The following is a 15,298-nucleotide window of genomic DNA, read 5'->3' as shown; positions in this document are numbered from 1 at the left end:
TGAGTCTGATCATTGGTCAAACCTCAGATCCAGGAGGAACAATGTGGCTTCCATCCTGGCCGTGGAACACTGAACCAGCTCTTTACCCTCAATAGGGTCCTCGAGAGGTCATGGGAGTTTGCCTATCCAGTCTAAATGTGTTTTGTAGACTTGGAGAAGGCATTTGACCGTGTTCCTTGGGGTACACTGTGGAGTTTTATCAAACTTTGTTGTTCAATAAAATTTAGCAGACTGAGAACTTTGTTAAAAACACTTAGCAAGGTTTATTTCTCTTCTGCAGAAGGGAAAAAAACACATGAACGTTCTGTGTGTATTTTAAAATCATGAGCAATACAGTCTCATTTATACACCTTCACACGTAACAGATCTTGCTTTGACACAACAGGCGTTACCTCATTTGCAATCTTATCAGAGAACAAACAGACAGTACGTTTGTGGTCAGTGACTGGTTCTGGAGCTGGGTTTGAGAAACGGAAGTTAAAAGGTTTCACACTGATGTTGGAGAGGTACAGCTGCTACAGTTTTAGATAAGCTTTAACAGAGTGTGATATAAAGTAAATGACTATTAAGAGTGATGATAAAATTGATGAACAAAATAAACTGGTATCAATGTTTCCATTTCCACAAAGTACTGATCCTTTCTGAGACTCAGAGCTAAAACTGCAGGCAAACACTTTAATTATCATTTTAAAGTAAACTGTAATTTGTGTAAACATATCAAACTTTTATATTAACAACCCAGAAAGTATCAACAACACTATGGCTGGGTTCTCTGTGAGTATGGAATTGGGGGTCTGTTGTCACGGGCTCTTCAATCCCTATACAAGAGGTGCGAGAGTTTGGTTTGCATTGCCGGTAGTAAGTCGGACCCCTTTAGGGTGGGAGTTACACTCTACCAGGGCTGCCCATTGTCATCGATTCTGTTCATAACTTTTATGGACAGAATTTCTTGCTGCAGCCAGGGGGCATAGGGATTCCGGTTTGGTGGCCTCAGGATTCCATCTCTGCTCTTTGCAGATGATGTGGTCCTGTTGGCATCACCGTGCTGTGATCTTCAGCTCTCAATGGAGTGGTTCACAGCCGAGTGTGAAGCAGCTGAGATGAGAATCAGCACCTTCAAATCTGAGGCTGTGATCCTCAACCGAAAAAGGGTGGATTGTTCTATTCAGGTCAAAGGTGAGGTTCTGCCTCAAGTGGAGGTTCTGCCTCAAGTGGAGGAGTTCAAGTATCTTGGGGTTTTGTTCACTAGTGAGGGAAGAATGGAGCGTGAGATATGACAGACAGATTTGTGCAACATCTGCAGTATTGTAGACTCTGTGCCGGTCCATTGTGGTGAAGAGGGAGCTGAGCTGTAAGGCAAAGCTCTCTGTTTACCTGTCGGTCTATGTTCCTACCCTCACCTATGGTCATGAGCAGGGCTTAATTTGTAAACCAATTGATGCCGGAACACAAATAGCAGGCAGGGCGGTGGTGGTGGGGATGCAGTGCGGGAGGGGGGGTTGATGCAGGGTGGTGCGTGTGTGTGTGGGGGGGGGGGGGGGGGGGGGTGTCCCATGGGTCCTCCCCTGGAAAATTTTGAATAAGAGATGCAATTTCCTGCATTTTGATGCATTTTAACAGGTTGTTAAACATCTGAAAAAATTTGATTAAATTGATTAAAAACATTGATTACCGTGGGGGAAAAAAACCGTTAGAAACGGCAATGGCATCGTCCAGCGGGTAGCGGCCTGCCACGGAAAAGCACTCCTCGGTGCTTACCTTGAACAAGGCTGCTCGTCTGCTTCTCCTCGGGGAGGAAGAACTCACTGGGAAGGCAGGAGGTTGGCGTGGCGGAGACCCAGGCATTCTTAGCAAAGGCTGTGCCAGTCAAAGCTGGACCACTTTTCCTTCTTCGTTCTTCTGACAGTGCTAGCTAGCTGGCTGAAGAAAAAATGGGAGCCAATTACCTGGTCTCACCGTAATTTATACAGACCGGGGGTAAGGCCCACACAGCAGGTGGGCGTGGACTAAAGTTTTCAGTGCTGTGCTGCGCGCCTAGGGATAAACCCACTAGCGACAGTCTTAAAGGGCGAAGCCTATACGAAACAGAACTGTCCTGCAGCATGAAGCCCACTGCCCCATCCAGGTTGATGTGCGCGTGGATAATTGAGCTTCAAGAAGCTTCAGGATTATTTACAACTATACTGCCAGTTCTGTGAGCTTCATAGGGAGGCTGTGGCTGAGTGGTTAGAGCAGTCGTCCTCCAATGCGAGAGTTGGGGGTTCAAATCCACCAGCAGTCACATGCCGAAGTGTCCCTGGGCAAGACACTGAACCCCTCATAGCCTCTGATGTGTGTCCCATCAGTGTATGAATGTGATCTAAAGCACTGATTAGTCTCATTAGAATGATTTGTTCAATTAGCTTTGTAGAGATCTAGTAGAGTGCTGTATGAATGGGTAAATGAGGAGACAAATTGTAGTGTAAAGCGCTTTGAGTATCTTGAAATAAGATAGAAAGGCACTATATAAGTACAGTCCATTTACCATTTATAGATAGATCATTACTTCTGACTTTGTGTTGCAAAACTTTCCCTCCATTTCTGCAGAAAGCATAATCCGGAAGCACTGTTGGCTTCTGGGTAGTGTAGTTCTTTTGACTGGCCTTACAGTATAGGCTTATTGAAAGAAAACTACAAAATGGCGGCTCCTGTCTGAAGTACTTTTTAGTTGTTAACTTTTTATCCCGTACCGTCCCAATCACGTGAGTAATATTAAAGTTGACAGTCATTGAAAAATCGCTATGGAGTGAGGGACTACTGTAATGGGAAAATAACACACAAAAAGCCAAAACAACCAACCAAAAAAACAAGAAAACATCAGCATTCACATAAATATAAACTCTGCTTCCCTTCAGCTTAGGTTAAAATAGCTAAAGAAAATGCACTTAATTAGAAAGCACTGAAGCTGCAGAGTAAAACCTATTTGATATTTCTTAATACTGAGCAAACTTCAACTTCTAAACTAAGCAGAGGAATATATTAATTTGATATTAAAAAATTCAAGTAATCTTCTGCTGTTTGTTTTGTCATGTTTGTGCAAAATGCTAAATTTGGGAATAGGAATGCAAACACTAAATTTCTTTATTATTCTTTTGGCTGTTCCTGCTTCAGGGGAAACCACGGCAAGTCCTCAATCATCTTATTCTGCCCTTCTCATCCTCTGTCCTCACTACAACTACCTTAATGTCTTTACTAACTGCATCCGTATATTACTTATTTGATCTTCTTTGTCTTTTAGGAGTGGTAACACTAAACATTGTGTAAATTATGTAGTTTTCCCATGCAGTATTAATAAAATCCATAAAACCAGTTTTAAATGTCTGAAAAAGTATCATGTTTTGTGATTTAATGTTGAACCCATGTGCAGGCAGACACAAGAGACGCCGAGGGAAAAATGAAGAATTAATTTATTAATAAGAAAAATAAAATCAACAGCTGTCAGTGCAGCAAAAAACTTACATGCATGTAGGAACGACAATAGGAACAGAATATAACCAGCACAATCCACGGACAAAGGAAAACACAGAAATGCTGAATATATAGGGATACTAACGAGACATCAAGACAAACGCCTGGGGTGATTAGGAAGAGAGACAAGTGAGAAAGGAGCTGACAACAAGGAGGGAAAACACTGGGGAGTGCAGGAAACACAAGGAACTAAATGGAACAAAATACAGATTCTCACATAACATTTGCAACTAAATTTATTATAACACTTCATGGTGAGTTTTGTAATATGTCCTGGAAAGTGATTCAACTGGAGTTATGTTTCTGTGAAATAGTGTCTGCCATATAACCTCATGCAGGCATTCTTTAAGTGCCCATATGGCCCATTTTTGTTGTAATCCCAGTAGGATGTTTTGGCATTAAAACGTGAGATGATCTTTGGGTTTATGGTTCTATTTTGAGTGTTTTTTGTGTTTATTAGTTATGCCTTTCCTTGTTGAATCAAACATTTTCCAGTTTCAGTTTACTTCATTTTTCCTTGTGCCTCTGCTCATTACTCCACTTACCTCCTCTGCATCTGCTAATTAGCTCAGCTGCATTCACTCATTAATCACTGAGTTATTTATACTACTGATCTTTTTGCTAGTTCAGTTCTAGTGTATCCTGCTCTGAAGATTTTTATTTTATTTTATTTTTGTATTTTTAATCCTGATACTTTTTTGTAATATATTACCATATCAGCCTTTTCCTTTAATAAAAGTTTAGAGTTATTATTGGTCTGTCTGTGTGCCTGCATAGTCAACAAACCTCCATTAATTACCACGGGGTTTACAACCAACCCTGTAATAATAAACCTTTTATTTTTGTCAGACTTTGCTTATTCATTCTAAGCTAACATTGGTTAATAATTATACATTTCACATTATCCTGAATTTGTACATATTCGCTTTTTTCTTTCTTTCGACTGCTCCTTTTTTCAGGGGTGGCCACAGATAACTAACTCGCACAAAGACGTGGCAAATGTTTTTATACCGGATGTCCTTCCTGGCACAACCACAGACCACCAAGCTACCACAGCTCTCTGTGTGGAGCAGGGAGCTGCCATCTAGGGCACCCGGGGGAGCAGATGGTGGGGGTTAAGGGCCTTGTTCAAGAGCCCAGAGTGGGGCAAATGAAAGTGGAGGCAGGTGTGGGTGTTTCACCTTTCCCACCTACATTTTGATGTTGGTCCAGGGAGTAAAACGGGTGACCTTCCCATCATAGGCCACCTTCTCTAACTTCTGCACCACCACTTCCCCAATTTACACATATTCCTATTATGTGTAAATTCAGGATAATGTGACTTTACACCCCATAAACATTGTGAATTAAGAGACTTAATTTTAATTAATGTGAACAATTAAAATAACATTTAATTTAACATTTCTGTTTTGTCAGGAGAGTTAAAGTGTGAAATGTCAGAAATTAGTGATTGTTTACACTGTTAATGTGTATTCAAAACTACTGAGTACTTTATTATGGTGACTGCTAATACTTCTGTTCCTTCATGTGATTTCAGCAAGTTTGTCAGATTGACAATGATTCAGACAGTTTCTTATTCTGGTCTGACACTTTTCTGTGGTGTTCTGCTGAATTCACATGTGGTTTCATGGAACTCAAAGTTCTTAAGGTTTGTGTTTATAATAACTCTTATTTTTTGTGTTATAATGCTGGATGGAGCTTAAAAATAAAGTCACCAGGAGTATATAGCAGCAGCATACGGCAATCAGTCAAACTATGATTAATTGTTATTTATAGGACTGGGCAGACAATAAATCATTTCCAACATCTTTACACCTCAGGAGTGGTCTTACTTTAGATTTATGGAGTTAATATTTGGCTGATTGACTGACCAAATATGTACGGTAACTTGCTCAGAAACAATCATCATATGCTGAACATTGAACAAAAGTTGTATAATCCAACAACTGTTTAAGCAGAAACATGTAGAAGCAGGCTTCCTTTGATACCTTTCAAACCAAAGCTAAATCTGGTCTTTCCATCCATTTTCAGGGCCTGCAGAAGCTTCCAAAGATGTGTAAGTATGAGCCATTTTTCATGATTTCAGGTATTCATGAAACTATCATCTCTGGCCTCTAGATCTCATGCATCTGCACATTTTATTAAGTTAGCCATATATATTTACTATTCTCATTATCATATGAAATATGACTAAATGTTTAAAAGCTGCAGAAATATCTACATAAAAACATTGGATGTTTATTAGTAAAGCTCATACAAAATGATTTAAACTGTTTACATCTCAAGACACTTGAAATTCAGTTCTTTTATTTTTGAAAAGGGCTGAATGTGAATAATAACGAATGAATGAGGAAAAGCCTCGATACAGGACTGATTTATATGACTAAAGGCTTGGATCCAAACTGGATCTTCATCAGGTAAAACCATATAAAAAATACAATAAAACAAAATAAAAAAAAGTCCTGTGTTAATGAAAAAGCATGTAGGTCTTTCTTATTGCATTATTTTTATTCATTCAAGTTTCTGCAGCCCAGCACCGTGAACTGTCTCTGTTCAGGAAAACTGTCTAACAACAAACCAAAAAAGGTGTAGAAACACACGTGTGTAAGCACCATTTTCTGCTTTTAGAAAGACTTTTCTTAGATATAGATTGGTCATCTTGCACCATTATAGAGACTTTGTTCAGCCATGAGCTGCACTTCCTGAGCATTTCCCCAGAAATGTGTGGGACGATCAAAGATGAGTGTTTGCACATCACAGTAATTACCTCAGTGGGATCTTTTCTGGAATAAATGTTGATTTCCTCTAAATCAGCAGTCCTTTTCAGAACTCGAGGCTTGTCCTGGTTAGACAGATCATATGTTAAGTTCTGGTGTGAGTTAAAGTGTAAAATAAATGTTGAGTTAATCTTAGCTTAACATTTATTTTACACTTTTACACTTCAGGCACAGAAAGTATGGCACATATGTATTATTTATGGTCATGTTAGGATTTAGCTAAGGCTTATAAAGATCATTTAGTCTTAACAAGAGCAGCTTTACAAGCTTGCATGCGAGTCTGCATGTTTGTGTGCATTTTGTACCCACTCTGTCAGCATGTATGCTTCTTGCGAGCCATCTGAGCAGCCAGTTTAGGGCCCAGGAGAGCTGACTGAAGAGCCTGCCTTACTAATCAGAACTTCCCAGAACTGAACAACACAGCAAAAATATCACAAAAACAAGTGCATCTGCACACACCCCTTGTTTTTTTTCCTGTTTTTTTTAGAAGAGCTATTCTTTCCAAGCACGTTATCCTGACCTAAGCTGAACCTTACTCTGAATTTAGAGGGGAACCAGAGTCTAGAGCCCACAAACACAAAAGATAGAAAAACAACCACACAGGTGTGCACTCAGGCATCACATGGAAAACAGAACAGCATACAAATAAAAATTGCCAGCAGAGCTCTATTTCATTATTTTGTGTGCAGCTTCGTGTCAGCTCCATCCAACCAAATAACAACAAACCCAAGGCCTCTGGGAACTGGTTGTTCAACGGCTTGGCTGAAACGATAATTGCCAATTCAGTCATCAGTTGTTGCTGCCAGGAAATTAGATCCCTGCAGCGCACCTTAAATGTTCTGCAGCCAAGCAAAACACTCCTCCACAGTCAAGTGTCTGCTGTCACTTCTCGTTATTATTTCTGTCAGTTTTTGTCCACGCTCCACCTGACAGTTGACCTGACCGTCATTCTTCTTTCAATCAGGACAGAAGATCCCTTGGCAGAAGATGAGAAAAGAAGGTAATTTTTCAAAGCTTTTTGTGATTTTAGTCACCTTGATGCCTTGGATTGTTTTGAATGAAAGTATTTTAGCAGGTGTGGATTCTCAAACCCTGATCTTTTTGCTTTGTGTAGTTTTTTTAATGATAAATATTTTTAGATTTTGTCATCAATGACACCTTAAAGTGTTGTATTTACCATACTTAACTCTTGTTTCTATAACTAAGCAGTTTAATGTTAACCCTCGTACTGCCCTTGTGTCAAAATGACCCACAAGGCCTCAGTTAGATAAATAAAAGGCTGAACATATCTTGACGGAATGCATGTTGCCCGCTGCCATTCAGCGCTGTGTTGAGAATGTATGGGCAGGACATCCAGCAGTTATTGTCATTAAGTTTGTTTTATGGTTTAAAATCTAATTTTATATAAAAATGAACCCATTGTTGGGCCGAACTGAGCTCACCCGTGGGCCTGATTGGGCCATCGGGCCACCAGTTGAATAGCCCTGACTGTGTGTCTTGAGGTTGACCCTCAGCTACTACCACACCTAAACTTCAGCTCAGTTTATTTGTCAGTTTCTCCTTCCTGTTCCTCTCAAACCCAGCTGGTTGAAGCAGATGGCAGCTCATCCTGAGCCTGGTTCTGCTGGAGGTTTCTTCCTGTTAAAAAGTTTTTCCTTTCCACTGTCTCCTTTGTGCTTGCTACTTCAAGGATGGAAGACTGTGACGAAGTGAAGATTCAATTTGCCTGCTCGCTTCCTTAGATATATAACTTTTACTAATTGGCTTTATATATATATATATATATATATGAATATTTCTGTTCAGTGCACTGAGACGACTTCTGTTGTGACTTGGCACTTTAGACATAGACTTGTGTTGTTTAGCTGTGGCAGTCATCTTGAGTGCTACAGACAAACAATAACACATATGGACAAAACTCATAAAACCTTTTTCTTTCTGCGGCGGGCTATAATTGTCTGTTTTCAACTATGACATGTCTAAACTATGTTGGTTTAGAATATATCTACGTGTTTAATGCACCTTTTTTTGACTGAATGTAAACGTAAGGTGTGCCATCTCCCAAACATGAACTTCTAAACTGACATCCTCTCTCCTGGTTTTAGAAATTATGGAGGTGTATATGTGGGTCTACCAGCAGATCTGACCACTGTGGCTGCAAGTCAGTCCAAGTCCACACGAAAAGGTGAACAACTGCAACACATCTTTTTAAATTATTCTTATTAAACATACTTACTTAGGAAGAATTCAACATAAATACATTTTGGTGTATAGTATAGGCTGTTGACTGCAGTTTCTTTAATTTTATTATTAAGATAGTGATTCAAAACCTTAAAAAGTAAAGGTCAAACAATTGTTCATGTAAATATCTGGTTGCTGAGTCTTTTCTTTTCTTCTTCTTGCAGACTAGCAGCTGCTGAAGAACGTACAACACAAGTACCTGAGCCTAAAAGCTACTTTATGGGTATATAACACATAAAATAATCTTAAAAATTTTTGAAGTGAGATTATGCACAAAGATTATGGACCTCTATAAACACTTTATAAATCATTAATAATTGTTTATTATGCATTAATTAAGGGTGACAGAGAGACAAAACTGACCAGTTTCTTTCCAAATAGTGAGTCAAATCTGTTCACCTATATATTTCATCTAGAGTTGTTATGCTAAACATTTCAGACTAAGTTACTACCTTGTAAGAACAATAAATATTTGTAAACCTATTTCTTTAGCATATAATATTATACTTTATCACTGCATTATAAGTATCTATAACTAATATTATGGGGAGCCTTATTGTAAAGCCGTACCACTTGTGGTCACATGACCGCGTGACCATGAAGCATTAAAGAAACAAATAGCGCGGGGAGAGTGGAGAAAGATGTTTGGTGCTCTTGTTAGTTTAGTTTGTGCAACTTGTCTGCCTGAGAACACAGATATTAATGTTTCATTTTCATTTCATATTACAACAGTATATTTGACTGTATCTTAAGGGAAACTGTACCCCCCCCCCCCCCCCACACACACACACACACAAAGAGTTGCTCTTAAAAATTCTTTGTTTACTGTTCCCCTCCAATGAGGTGGAATACCTGCCCTTGGCTCCAGTCTAGAAAAAATTCTATTGGTTTACATGTGTACTAATTATTAACATTTGCATTGCTCTGAACTCCTCATGAAGTGGTTGTTCTGGTAGCAGTGATATGAAAATCCTGCTGAAAGTGCTCATAACCATCCATACATACAATATCTTTTACCCGCTTCTTCCATTTTGGGTCATGGGGTTCGCCGGTGCTCATGTCCAGCAATCACTGTGTGAGGGGCGGGGTACACACTGGACGGGTCGCAAGTCCATCACAGGGACACATGGAGACAAATGAGACAAACAACCTTTCACGCTCTCACTCACCTAGGGACAATTTAGAGTTACCAATCAGCCTAACATGCATGTTTTTGGTCTGTGGGAGGAAACCGGAGCACCTGGAGAAAACCCACACATGCATGGAGAGAGCATACAAACTCCACCCAGAAAGGCCCCCAGTCCGGGATTTGAACCAGGGACCTGCTCGTTGAGAGGCAGCAGCTTTACCTCTAGTTGTGCCACCGTGCTGCTGCTCATAACCAAAAATATAAATTCAGTTCAATTCAGTTTATTTATATAGCGCCAAATCACAACAAGGTTGTCTCAGGGCACTTTACAGAAACACTCACATAAATAAAAGCCAATTAGTAAAGTTCTCTATCTAAGGAATCCAGCAGACATGTGGCAACAGTGGAAAGAAAAAACTCCCTTTTAAAAGGGATTTTTGACCATCTGCTTTGACCGGCTGGTTTGAGAGGACAGACAAACACAGAATGGTAGGTCCAGGTATGAGTCCAGGTGTATCTGAAAGACAAAAAAGCACATGTTAAGGATAGAAAAAATAATTACAAATACAAAACAGGTTGAGCAGAGTAAGTAAAGACAGTAGTAGAGTGAAAATTGTGGTCAGTTTGTCCTCCAGCAGTCTAAGCCTATAGCAGCATAACTAAGGGACAGCTCAGGAAACCCAAGCCGACCCTAACTATAGGATTTATCAAAAAGGAAAGTCTTAAGCCTAGTTTTAAAACTGGACAATGTGTCAGCCTCACGGACAGAGATTGGAAGTTGGTTCCACAAGAGAGGAGCCTGATAACTGAAAGATCTGCCTCCCATTCTGTTTTTGTAAATTCTAGGAACCACAAGTAAACCTGCAGCCTGAGAGCGAAGTGCTCTGTTAGGAAAATATGGAACAATAAGATCTGTAATATAAGATGGAGCCTGGTTGTTGAGAGCTTTGTAGGTTAGAAGTAAGATTTTGAATTCTATTCTGGATTTGACAGGGAGCCAATGGAAAGAAGCTAAAACTGGAGAAATATGATCTCTCCCACTAACTCCGGTTAAGACTCTGGCAGCAGCATTTTGGATCAACTGAAGACGTTTTAAGGAAGTATTTGGACACCCAGATAAAAAACCATTGCAATAGTCCAGTCTAGACGTGACAAATGCATGGACCAGTTTTTCTACATCATTTTTAGATAAGATGTTTTTCATTTTAGTGATATTACGCAGGTGGAAGAAAGCAGTTCTTGTAACGTTTTTACTGTGGGGAATAAAAGACATGTCCTGATTAAAAATAACACCAATATTTTTAACATTAGAGCTGGAGGACAGATTAATGCTATCTAAGGAGGGAGAAAGACTGAAAAATTCATTCCTAAGGTGCTCAGGTAAAAACCAAAACCTCAGTGTCTGTGTTCAAAAGGAAAAAATTAAGGGTCATCCAGGTTCTTATGTCTTAAAGACATGCTTGTAGTCTAAGTAAATAAAATGTTAATGATATTTGTAAGTGCAAATGACAATACAGTAGTCCCTCGTCTATCGCGGGGGATCTGTACCCTGAGGTTAGAGAAGGTGGGCCTGTGATCAGAAGATCGCCGGTTCAAGCACCGGTACAGACAACATCAAAAATGTGGGTGGGGTAGGTGAAGCACCCACAACTGCCCCCCACCCTCATTTGTCCCACTCTGGGCCCTTTAGCAAGGCCCTTAACCCCCACCATCTGCTCCTACAGGTGTCCTAGATAGCAGCTCTCTGCTCCACACAGAGGGCTGTGGTAGCTCGGTGGTCTGTGGTTGCGTCAGGAAGGACATCCAGCGTAAAAATAACTGCCATGTCTTCGTGCGACTGAGTTCGCTGTGGCGACCCCTAACACAGGGAGCAGCTGAAAGAATAATACTTTATATATATATATACATAGGTGTTTTTAACTCTTCCCACACTCTTGCGATATTCTAAACAATGTTTCTAAACTCTAAACGCTCTAAAAGAGCACAGAATATTATGATTTCAGCTCCCTGCCTCCTCTGCTCTCTGCCACCTCCAAGCGTTCTTGGCCACGCCCACTTCTCCGCTCTTCATGGAGAACAGCTGATCAGCTGCAGCAGGAAGCTTATCCTGCAGTAAGGGCTGCACAAAAGTGCAGCTGGTGCTAAATAATTTATTTTAAATAAAAATCCATGCCAATCGTGCGGCTCATCCATCAGTCAGCCAATTGTGTATGTCCAATCTTATTTTGAAAAACCGCGATAGAGCGAGTCTGCAATAAATGAACCACGAGGTAGTGAGGGACTTCTGCCCAAGTCTAGGTAAAGAACAATTTAACACAAAATTTATGGCAATGCAAAAGTTTATAAAAATGCTCTTGAATGAATTGCCTTGAAACTTCTGAAATTAGCGTTGTTTAAAGAAGACAACAACCAACTCTAACGTTGGCATGACTCAGACTAGTCATTAGATCAATATTTTAATCAGGATTAACCTTTATTTGTCAAAACTGGTCATTCTAAGAGCTATCTGCAACAGGTAATATGTTAATTGTTCACAGTCTTACCACAGAACCTCACTATATAAGCTAAACAATGACTATGGTTTACTTTGCATCTCTTCTCTTAGAAACTAATGTTGGTTCAAAAACTTGTCACAGCTTCTCTTTTTATTTTCTTCACAGGACTGTGCAGAGAGCATGCGTGTGCTCTGATTCTGGTTCAACACACTGACTAAAGTAAAGACTATAACTTTCACTGGTGAACTGAACAGGGATGTGGACAGACTGCCAGGACAGAAGATGTTGCTTCATGGAGCCATGGAGCACACGTTTAGATGCACAGTGGAGGCCTGCATCCGGCATCCATCATGTCCCTTCAAAACTGCAATAAAACAAACAAAAACTACAAGATGAGTACTAAACCTGGGACTAGCCGTGATGGGCGGCAGCAGCTGGCATCGGGACTGTAAATGGACTGTACTTATATAGCGCCTTTCTATCTTATTTCAAGATACTCAAAGCGCTTTACACAACAATCTGTGTCTTCATTTACCCATTCATGCAGCACTCTACTAGATCTCTACAAAGCTAATTGAACAAATCATTCTAATGAGAATAATCAGTGCTTTAGATCACATTCATACACTGATGGGACACACATCAGAGGCTATGAGGGGTTCAGTGTCTTGCCCAGGGACACTTCAGCATGTGACTGCTGGTGGATTCGAACCCCCAACTCTCGCATTGGAGGACGACTGCTCTAACCACTCAGCCACAGCCGCCCCACTGTACTTTCTGGTAGTCAGTCACAGCACTGGAACCTTCTCTTTCTCAGGAAATGACGGAGGATCTGAGCAAGTTGGCAACTTGCTGCGTGGTGCACACTTCAAAAGTCTTCTGCAATAACCACCGCTAGTAGTTTCACTACAAAGCATTAATAAATCGTGTTGCAAAGAGAGGATGTTGAAGAAACTGAACATGTAACTATCATACAAAAACATTTATAGCAATCAGGGACCTCATGCTGCAAGAGAGTGAAACTGATTTGAACAATTATGCTAAAATTATAGTTGTGTATGCCGAATATTCCTAAATGTACCAGATGATTTTGGTGTACAGTGTAATCACATAATCTGCGCCCCAAACTGATTATATAATGTCACCAGGAAGATTTAGGATTTTAAAAACAGCATTCTTTTTTATTTCTGTTTTGTTTTGTTTTTTACTAAGTCTGCGGTTCACTCTCTGCAGCAGTGTTTTATTTTAATTTCTCCCTGAAACAGTTTAGCCCAGGGCTATTCAACTGGTGGCCCATGGGCCAAATCAGGCCCACGGATGGACTCAGTTCAGTCCACCAATGGATTTATTTTTAAATAAAACTAGATTTTAAACCATTAAACAAACTTACTTAATATAAATAACTTCTGGATGTCCGGCCCCTGAGCTCTTGGCTTTCAGTAACTGTGGTTCCCTGAGCAGTTTAGTTGAACAGCCCTGGTTTAGCCTTTAGAGCCATAACGTCTTTCTTAAGGTTTCCAGAAAAGTTTTTATTATACCACAAAATTAATTTATAACTCCAAACACGTCCTAATAACGTTTATGAGTTAGCAAAGGATACATCAGAAGAAGAAATATGTTTTCAACCCTCTTTTGTCACATGATTTAACAAACTGAACATCATTTTTCTGAATGATTCTTAAAACGAAACAAAACAAATTTTATTCAACAAAAAAGGGTTTGCTGACTTTGTTATACCTAAGTGCAACATCACACCTCATACCCTTTTCTAATGACTGAGTGATTCAGTTTTATTAGAAGTGGTTTGATTCAGCACACCCTCACATCAAAACGTATACCGATAAGTTGTAAACAGTCTGGGAAAAAATTAACTTAAGCATCTAAAAAAACCCTCTATGATTTTGCAAAATCACAAAATTATCACCAAACCCCCGGCAGGACTGTTTGCTTTATTTACTCCTGCCTTCAGCTTTACTGGTCGACTGATAATATTTCCAGAATGTACTTTGAAATTTACCAAATGAAAACTGTAATCATCTCCAGCAAATTTCTCCAATGACTCTGAGCAAAACAAAGCAGGTTTAGAAAATGAAGGAATTATTCTAACTTTTAGGATTTCAGTCATGACAATCGGAAAGCATCAGAACACGAAAAATGAAATGTGATGTCTTGTTTGCTTCAGGTAAATAATTAGCGTTGATAATATCTTTTTAAATGGGAACTTTATCTGTTTTCTTGAATTTGAAATTGTTAAGACATCACTTCATCAATATTTTTCATTAATTAACAATGAACAGCCTTAGAGTAGCATAAAAAATACCATAGAAAATTCCACTTGTGCTGGTTGAATTCCTTGTGTCCAATAACTATAAAATAAACTTTTTAAAATAAATTAGAATTTATAAGGTCAATTTCTTATCATAAAAATTTTAAAAATGTGTCTTTGTTATGGAAAGATAACAATAAAAGATATGTTGTCTTGTGAACATAATAAAATAAACGTGATCTTCAGGAATCACATTATTGAAACAACTTTTGTCTCATGTCAAATGTATGTTTCATAATCGAGACACCAACATATCAAAGTGGACACATTTTTCTGTGTATTCTTTCAGCAGAGCTCATCAGCCTTGAAGAACATGAGTTTATGATGCAGTGAAGGTTTGGAAAGGTCTTTTCTACAACTTTAAAGTAGGTCAAAAGAACGAAAACTTCTACTATACTGAACAAAAATACAAATGCAATACTTTTGTTTTTGCTTCCATTTTTCATGAGCTGAACTCAAAGATTGAAGACTGTTTCTATGCACACAGTAGATCTTTTCCTCTCAAATATTGTTCTGTGTTAGTGAGCACTTCTTTACAGAGATAATCCAATAACCTCACAGGTGTGGCAGATCAAGATGCTGATTAGACAGCATGATTATTTCACAGGTGTGTCTTAGGCTGACCACAATAAAAGGCCACTCTAAAATAAGCAGTTTTATCTCCACACTCCTTACCAGTTGGTGGCGGTAATGCTTCCTTCAGTTGTTTGCCAACCGCCAATAAAACAACAAGAAGAAGCAGTTTTATCACAACACAATGCCCCAGATGTCACAAGTTTTGAGGGAACACACAGTTCAATTCAGTTTATTCTATAGCACTTCA

The 15,298-nt window shown here is 39.4% G+C and overlaps 1 protein-coding gene across 1 annotated transcript; it reads left to right on the top strand.

Moving 5' to 3' along the window:
- The first annotated feature begins 5,383 nt into the window (after positions 1 to 5,383).
- LOC119416500 (overexpressed in colon carcinoma 1 protein homolog) lies at positions 5,384 to 12,625 on the top strand. Its single transcript, XM_037683734.1, has 6 exons — positions 5,384 to 5,390; positions 5,539 to 5,563; positions 7,249 to 7,284; positions 8,390 to 8,469; positions 8,690 to 8,748; positions 12,315 to 12,625. Exons 1-5 carry the CDS (start codon positions 5,384 to 5,386, stop codon positions 8,692 to 8,694), a joined length of 153 nt encoding a protein of 50 aa, XP_037539662.1. The 3' UTR covers positions 8,695 to 8,748; positions 12,315 to 12,625.
- The last annotated feature ends 2,673 nt before the right edge of the window (positions 12,626 to 15,298 follow it).

Source organism: Nematolebias whitei, chromosome 10 (assembly GCF_014905685.2).
Source record: "Nematolebias whitei isolate Nwh7 chromosome 10, NemWhi1, whole genome shotgun sequence".
NCBI classification, from domain to species: Eukaryota; Metazoa; Chordata; class Actinopteri; order Cyprinodontiformes; family Rivulidae; genus Nematolebias; species Nematolebias whitei.
The sequence above is the reverse complement of the archived record's forward strand: the minus strand, read 5'-3'. Positions and strand labels throughout refer to the sequence as shown.

Bases quoted from the DNA above. Each gene is read 5' to 3' on its own strand.
- LOC119416500 (XM_037683734.1), top strand. The intron at 5,564-7,248 runs GTAAGTATGAGC...TCTTTCAATCAG, and splicing joins GCAGAAGCTTCCAAAGATGT to GACAGAAGATCCCTTGGCAG. The intron at 7,285-8,389 runs GTAATTTTTCAA...TCCTGGTTTTAG, and splicing joins GCAGAAGATGAGAAAAGAAG to AAATTATGGAGGTGTATATG.